The 8,364-nt window shown below is 42.6% G+C and overlaps 1 protein-coding gene across 1 annotated transcript; it reads left to right on the top strand.

Annotated features, from left to right (window-relative positions):
- Window positions 1-3,760: 3,760 nt before the first annotated feature.
- LOC149176759 (uncharacterized) lies at window positions 3,761-7,872 on the top strand. The gene is made up of 2 exons (XM_089421562.1): window positions 3,761-5,297; window positions 5,897-7,872. Exons 1-2 carry the CDS (start codon window positions 3,761-3,763, stop codon window positions 7,870-7,872), a joined length of 3,513 nt encoding a protein of 1,170 aa, XP_089277688.1.
- The last annotated feature ends 492 nt before the right edge of the window (window positions 7,873-8,364 follow it).

Genomic DNA, 8,364 nt, shown 5'->3' on the forward strand with positions numbered 1-8,364 from the left:
ACACAATACAGTCTCAACCATCTACGAATCAACAACTAGAAGAAATGAACAAACACACAAGGGATATCATTATTTTTGGACAATTGTCCCCAGAAAAACCCAACTTGGGAAAACCGATGCAATAGTTCTGATGTTTTTATTATTAAGCAACTTTTCTTGAGTACACTGGGTGCCAAACTGTCTCACTCGACAGAGACAAAAAAAATCTGGGAGTAATACCTCTCTTCGGAAGCGGATATTCTAAAAGTTTGCCCCACGAAACCCTCTCCAACACAATCTGAAGCACTGCATCAGCCCTCCTGGCCTCTACGTTAGCCTAAAACCCTTTGTGTCAGCTCTCTGAGGCTATACGCAGCCTCTTTAGCCCTCTTGCGTCACTTCTGCAACCTCTACGTGGATGACGCAAGCCCTTCTGGCCTCTGCATGGCTCCCTCTGGCTCTGTGTCTGCCTCTTTACTTCTGCGCTGGTCTTCCAACGCTATCTCTGCCTCTTTGCCTCGTACTTACTGTGTTGAAATATGGCAACAAGAATATTCCAATTTAATTTGTCCTTGAATTAAATTGTGAATTAAAATCGAATTTAGTCTTAACAGCTACTTGGAAATAATTAATTAATTTATTTTGAATTAATTAGTTGGAGAAATTCAAGTTAGAAGTCTTTCTGGAGTCATGCAAGAGTTATCCCTTAAATTAAGGAGATAAGATTGAGTTATATTTGAGTTGTAATTAGTTAACTCAGTTTATTGAGTTAAGTCCAATTAAATTAGTTCCAAACTGTTTGAGGAACTAATAGAGAGTTAACAGTCAGTTGATGCATGCATGCACTCAACTAGTGCTACTGCAGTTAACTAAAGATTCCCTCATTAGAAACTCATGCATGTCTATTATGAGAAAGACCTAGTTGACTTAAATGTCAAGGACAATGTACTATTAGTTTCATTTGTTTTCTCATAAAGAAAACTCATGCATGTAGTCAAGGCATCATCCTTGAATATTGCACAGTTTTGGAGGCTTGATCATCCACTTGGTAGGAGGTTTTCCACTTGGTGAGGTGAAGATCATCCACAAGGAACAACGCAAGGAAATAGGAGCTTGGAGGGCAGAGAGGAAGGTTGGAGAGAAGCCAATATTACCTGTGAGCATATGTGAGAATTGTACTGAGTGCTGGCTAGCTATGAGAGCTAAGGCTTTGTATAATTCCTATGTATTTCCACCTTGTATGATAATACAAATAGTGGGGTTTTTAGCTGAGGCTTTCCCCAAAGTATTTTCATGTGTATTGTGCGATTGTTTCTTCTTCTTCTAGTTATATTGTTCAGCTCGGTCTTTAAGCTTCCGGAAATTGACAGTAGAAGTAGGTTATAGTATTCTGCTTTGATTTATATTGCACTATCGGGTTAACCTACATCAAATTTTCTACACACTGCCCCTCACTGCAACTCTGATCACTGGTTCGATTTCTCTTAGCAAACTAGGCTTTAGAAAATGGAACTAACTGATCACTCTAGTGTATCTCCAACTGACCCTCAAGCCTCCTCTCATACTTTTATTAAATAGCATATGATAGTGTTTTTGAAAATAAATATATTATTAAAATTTTCTAATATTTTTATTATTAATTGTATTTTATATTAATATGATTTTTTTTTAATGTTGTCGATTTCTAAATTATTATGAAAAGAGATTTTATTTAAATATTTTGTTATTCATTATGATTTATTATATAAGTTTTTATAATGTTTTTAGCATGTAACTTTTTTTTGAGATTTAGATTTAATGTATAAAAAATTAAATTAAATTAAATTGGAACTAAAAAAAATTAAACAAATAGCATATTATCTACATAATGAATATAAAATGTATTTTTTTGGAAAATTTAACCTATGAAACAATTATTTAAAATGTAGGTTTATGTTTTATTCTTTTCTTCTTAATTATTAAAAGCAAATACAAAAAAAAGAACACAGTAATAAAGTTGTGTGGATACTTTGATCACTATAATGATTGCAATAGGATCGTCCACTCTATCCCCTTAAATCTTGAAAAAGTGAGAAGGTCTTCCATTGATCAGAGGAGCTATCCATGGTGAACTTATGCATTCCTTTATCCATTTAATAAAGAGGACTGAAACCAGAATTTATAATTTGGATGTATCACGGATCGGATCGCCGCTGCATCTGAACCCTGTGATTGAGGTCGTCGCCTCGGCCTTGAGGCCGTTTCGGAGGGCCCTTCTTCCGCGAGGCTCTTCTCCTGCGAGGTGGTCGACTTCCTTAACGGTGGTTCGACCTGGCACTTCCTGCACTTCCTGGGGCTTCTTCTGAGCAGATCTGGGGGCTATGACCGCTGGTCTTGGGTGAGCTCGATTAGATCGAGCTAAGGCTGCTTCAATGGAGTCTTCTTCGCCCCCTCTCTCTGAAGCCGAGGCTTTTGTCAATCTGCTGAACTCTCTTCCAAAAAAGAAAACGACCGAGGCTGCGAAATTTGTAAAACGCTTGGATGACATCCCTGAGATCTCGCTTCCCCCCGAGAAACCAATCCAGGTCGCCCTTTCTTTAGCGGAGCGTGCTTTGGTTGGACAGTTCATTGGGCTCTGGCCCTCCCCCAAAACTATGGAGAGCTAGGTCGCAAGGAACTGGGCGCCGCCCATTAAAAATAGAGTCACTTCGTACTTTTTGGGGAATGGTTTCTTCCTGTTTGAATTTGCTGAAAAAGAAGATAAGGAGCTGATATTCTGAAATGGCCCCTATTTCATGGGCCCTTAGGGGATGTATCTTAACAAGTGGACGCCTGATTTTGATCCAGCAGTTGACGTCCCCTCAGTCGTCCCTGTGTGGGTTCGTTTGCCCAACTTGCCAATGCATTGCTGGAACTGGGAATCCCTCAAACACATCGAAAATACCTTAGGTAAATTCACTGATCGAGCCAACAGCAAAGATCAATTCGATTGCGCTAAAATCTGTGTTGAAGTTGACCTTGAGGTCGGCCTGCCTGAGGCAATAAAGATTAGGGTCGGAAGCTAGACGCATGTTCAAAAGCTGGATTATGAGCAGCTTCCGTTCAAGTGCAGGAAGTGCCAGGTCTACGGCCATTTTGCTAGAGGCTGTCCAAAAAATAGTGAAGCGGAGAAAGGCAAGGAGGAAGGATGGACGCAGGTTAAAAGAACCAAAAACAAAGCCCCAAGAACTGGCAATATCAATGCCAAAGCTCCCCAGACAGGCTCTGGGCTTCAAACACCTCACATGGAAGAACAAGGAAATAAATTTATCTAGTTAAGCTCAACAACAGAGGACTCTCAAGGAATAGAGATACAGAATGAAGGATCGCCCCACAAAGAACCCCCCTCGGAGCCAAAGCAAGTCGAAAGTAATGCAGACAAAATGGAAGAGATACCCACAGAAGAGGCTGAGGAAGTGCAAAGCTCGAAGGACTAAGAAGAAGAAGGTGAAATAGCAGGTTCGCAATCCTCGGCCAGAAGATCATTGAGAGGCCGAAAATCTGTCCGTGAAAAAAGAGAGCAGGAGACTTACAAAGACAAATTACAAGGAAGCCAACCTACCCTCAAGAAACTCTTGGCTAAAACACCGAAGATGACTAGAAATCAGCTCTAGAGCTCTAAAGGAGCTCCCCACTCCAAAAGCAAGTGATGAAGATTATCTCCTGGAATTGTAGGGGTATGGGGAGAAAAATAAAAGAAGAAGCCATCAAAAGTCTGATAAGATCCGATTCTCCTAACATACTCCTCATCCAGGAGACTAAAATGGAGGATAAGGCCTTCCTCCATATCGGCAAAAATTTATGGAAGAGAAGCGAAGGACAAGCAGTCTCAGCCCGGGGTGCCTCAGGAGGCCTGGGCACCCTCTGGAATGCAAACAAATTCTCAAAGGTTAAAGAGGTCGCCAACTCACACTGGCTGTTCACAAAGCTGAAACATGTTGACTCAGATGAGACCCTCTGTCTCTTTAATGTGTATGCTCCAGTTAGCGCAGGAGAGAAAAAGACCTGTTGGGATTCCATTAGAGGATTGGCAGATTCTGAAGATCTAGCAAACATCATCATTGCCGGGGATCTAAATCTCACTTTAACTTTGGCTGAAAAACGTGGAGGAAGCATAGTAAGGGATCCGGCGTGCGAATGGGTGGAGGATCTGCTTCAGGATTGGGATATGATCGACATCAAACCTTCGTCGGGCAAGTACACCTGGTCCAACAGAAGGCTCGGTCCGGGTCACATTGCTGCAAGGTTAGACAAATTTCTTGTTCAAAGTACTTTCCTTCTTCTTGGTTTAGAATCTAGAATGCATATTCTCCCTTGCAGTGTATCTGATCACAGACCCATCAAACTTGATCTTGTGGCCCATATGGATCAAGGCCCTATCCCTTTTAAATTCAGTCCCCTTTGGGTCAAGGAACAATCCTTTATGCAATTAGTAAAAGACACTTGGAAGCAACCTGTCAACGGCTCTGCCTTCTTTGTTTGGGAAGAAAAGCTTAGGAGAGTGAAAGCTGCATTGAAAACTTGGGTAAAATCCCTTCCTAACCCAGCAGTGGAAAGGAAAAAGATTCAAGAATGCCTCGAGAATCACCACCTGAACTCGGAAAATGAAGTGATCACAAAAGAAGTCCTTGACAAGGAGGCGGAACTTCAGCAAAAGCTACTCAAAGCAAGCTCGGCCGAGGAAGAGTATTGGAGGGTCAAATCTCGTAGGCTTTGGCTCAAGGCAGGAGATAGGAACTCTGCCTTCTTTCACAAGCAAGCCCAAGCTCGGAAAAACTTCAACTCCATCTCCGAAATCAAGGAAGAGAACATCAATCACAGAGATATACAAAGTATAAAAAATGCTGCCTTCCTCCATTTCAAAAATCTGTATAGTGAAAAAGAGGGCCTGGGGCAGACTTCAACTTTAGTAAATGAGGTGCCCACTCTGATTTCGGCCAGAAAGAATCAGTCTTTGGAAGCAGAAGTCACTAATGATGAAATCAAAACCGCTCTCTTTGCCATGGAGCCTGATAAGGCTCCGGGCCCAGATGGCTTCACTGCCAGATTCTTGCAGAACTGTTGGCAGATTGTGGAAAAAGATTTATGCAGAATGGTCCGGAAATCTCAAGCTTGTCAGAAAATAGGGGGAAGCACCAACTCGGCTTTCTTGGCCCTTATCCCTAAGGAAAAAGGAGCCAACACCTTCTCCAGATTTCGCCCTATCTCCCTTTGCAACATAGGCTACAAAATGATAACAAAAGTGATTGCCAACAGGCTGAAAGCTATTCTACCTTCCATTATTCCAGAGAATCAGGGAGGTTTTATTTAGGGAAGATAGATAGTGGATAATTTTATCCTGGTCCAAGAGGCGATTCACTCAAGCTTGACCCGAAAAGAGAAAGGAATGGTTGTCAAATTAGACCTTGAAAGCACCTTTCATAGGGTGAGACATAGATTTCTGTTGGATGTCTTGCACAAATTTGGGTTTGGCCCAAAATTCATCAGCTGGATCAAGGCATGTATCAGTGAGCCATGGATCACCCCTTTGGTGAATGGGAGGGCCACTGACTTTTTCAAAGCCTTTAGAGGGCTAAGGCAAGGGTGTCCCTATCCCCCTTGCTCTTTGTCCTCCAAGCTTCTGTACTCAGTTTCCTCTTGAATAAAAAGCAGTCAGACCAAGAAATAATGGGACTAAACATCGAAAGAGGTGTCAAAAGCATAAATCATGCACTATTCGCGATTGACTCTCTCCTGTTCGGTGCTGCCTCCTTACCCTTGGCTAAAAGATTCAAAGAAGTGGTGGATGCCTATTGTGAAGACTCAAGAAGTAGCCTCAATAAAGGCAAATGTCACATTTTCTGCTGGAATGCAACGATCAAAACGATACAAGCCATTTCTAACTGTTTTGGTTTTGCAGCCTCCTCTACTTGGTCATCCTTCAAGTATCTGGGGCTCCCTGTCTTCCAAAAAAGAGCCCTCAACAGAGATTGGCTGCCTCTGCTAGAAAAATTCAAGTCTAATATTCGATCCTGGGGATTCAACTGGCTCAATCTAGCAGGTAAGACAGTGCTAATAAAAGTTGTTCTGAATAGTCTTCCCATTTATCAGGCTGCAGTGATGATGGCTCCTATTGGCATCACGAGGAAAATGGAGGAGTATATAAGAAACTTTTTTTGGAAAGGTGGCAAAGCAAATGAGAAGAGAATTCCATTAATAAGCTGGGACACAATCTCCTTGCCCAGAATGGAAGGCGGGCTGCACTTTAAGAATATCAGCAAACAAAATATTGCATTGGGTGCAAAACTGTTATGGAGGATAATTGCTCCAAACCCGGGTTGGGCTCAGCTTGTGTTATGGAAAAAATACTTCCGTGGGCAGAGAGCACGCTGCCTGGACAATCCTATCACCACCTCTGGAACTATGATACATAAGTTGTGCGAAAAATCCTCTGCCTTAATTAAACAGCATGCGCACTGGATTCCTGGAAATGGAAAGCGCATCAATATCTGGGAGGACCGCATTATGGGCAGCGACCCCCTTGCTGATGATCGCTCTCTGGTTCTGTTAAAAGACTGGATGGATAGAGCAGGCGTTAAAACACTGTGGGACTTATCACAATGGGAGAATAACAATTGGCAGAGATGGGGAAATCTTGAGGTGCCATCGCACCTATCCAAAGAATATGCCACCCTCCTCACCCACTTAAAAGGCAAAGCCCCATTGAATATCAGGAAAGCAGATACTCGGGGATGGGGTTCGATCCCGGGTAGTTACACAGTTTCACAGGGTTACAAACAGCTCTCTCAGCATCCGAATGTGCCGCCTGACCCAAAGCCCTGGCAGGGGATCTGGTCTCAGACAACGATCCCCAAGATAGACACCTTTTGCTGGCTTCTTTGCCATCACAGGATTTTGACCGAGGACAGGCTTCGTAAAAGAGGCATTATTGGACCCTCTCGCTGCTCGCTGTGCGAAGATCATGAAGAAACTGCCGCTCACATGATGCTCTTCTGTAAATTCGCAGCTGATCTATGGAAGGAGGCGTTAAGCCCTTTGAACTCTGACTTCGCTCCTCCTAATCACTGCTCAGATTTGTTCTCAAACTGGAAGCGCATGTATCCTGGTGGCACTTCTCAGAACCTTCATATCAAAGAAGCCTGGCTCGCTCTTCCTAAATTAATCTGCTGGCACATATGGCTGGAAAGAAATCAAAGGATTTTCAATGACAAAAAGAGCGACCCCAAGATAACCTGGGTAAAAATTAAAAGCCACTTGAAAGAATGTTTGGGAGACCAGCTAGACAGGGCAGATCTTAGCGATCAAGACGCAGCTTGGGGCGACTCTCTGGGCCTCCATTTCGTTGATAAAGTCAGGCTCCCCCCTCCCCTAGAGCATTGGCAAATCCATCTCAAGGCTGCAGAACTCGTTGAGTTTTGCAAAAAGAAGGCAAGAAAAACTCTCTTCTTTGACGGTGCTGCAAAAGGCAACCCCGACAGCTCCGGAGCAGGTGGTGTTATTAAAAACGCAGATGGCAGAATTGAATCTAGATATGCTTGGGGAGTGGGCTTCAACTCCAGCATTCAAGCTGAAGCTCTGGCTCTCCTCCAGGGGCTCAAGTTGCTCATCTCTCTGGGTATCAAAGATGCAATTATTTTTGGGGACTCCCAGTCCATTATAAAGGCCATTGTGGATAATTCCTCTCCTTCAGATTTAAGATTATCAAGACTTCTGAGCAGAATTAGATCCCTGACAAATACCTTCCAGAATCTGGAGTTTCTTCATGTAAAGAGAGACAACAATAAAGAAGCCGATGCTGAAGCCAACAAAGCGGTTCTTCTCCCCCCTGGAGCTCTCCTAAGAGACGGAGACGAAGGCTGGGATCCCATCCCTTAACCGTCTGTTTAAAATGTTTTACTGTCTTTTATTGAAGCAGTTTGTTTGTATCTGCAATTTAGGAAAGATAGATAAAGCTACAAGAACTACAGCTAGCAAAAATCGCAGGCTCATTAGAGGGGAAGTCATTTGGTTCCTGGCAGATGAGAAATCTGATCTCTGTTTACCTCATTGTAATCTGAATTAAGGCTTTCCAGCCAAGAATCAATATATCAACCTAATCGTTTCTGTAAAAAAAAAATAGGATCTTCCACTCTGTCTATTATGCTCCAAAATGTCATTCCTAAATGTTTTGCTTAACTATAAAATAATAACAATACAATAAGAGTGGAACTCTTTCTTTTCTTTACTGTCAAAGTTTAACATGTCTTAATAATCTTTTAGGGTTAGCGTTGGGATTTTTGGTATGCGTTAATGCACGAATAGAGTTAGGGATGTGGACCCCCTAGAACCTTAGTGAAAGTTCACATGTGATTAGCTCCACATATGTGA

The sequence above is a fragment of the Pinus tabuliformis genome, chromosome 4_1 (genome assembly GCF_031772625.1).
Source record: "Pinus tabuliformis cultivar Carrire ecotype Pingquan chromosome 4_1, CPIR1, whole genome shotgun sequence".
In the NCBI taxonomy this organism is placed as follows: Eukaryota; Viridiplantae; Streptophyta; class Pinopsida; order Pinales; family Pinaceae; genus Pinus; species Pinus tabuliformis.

What these genes read in the sequence shown, in the direction of transcription:
- LOC149176759 (XM_089421562.1), top strand. Translation starts at nt 3,761, where the DNA reads ATGGAGGATAAGGCCTTCCTCCATATCGGCAAAAATTTATGGAAGAGA. An exon ending in TATTCCAGAGAATCAGGGAG is followed by an intron (nt 5,298 to 5,896) that starts GTTTTATTTAGG and finishes TTGGTTTTGCAG; the next exon opens with CCTCCTCTACTTGGTCATCC.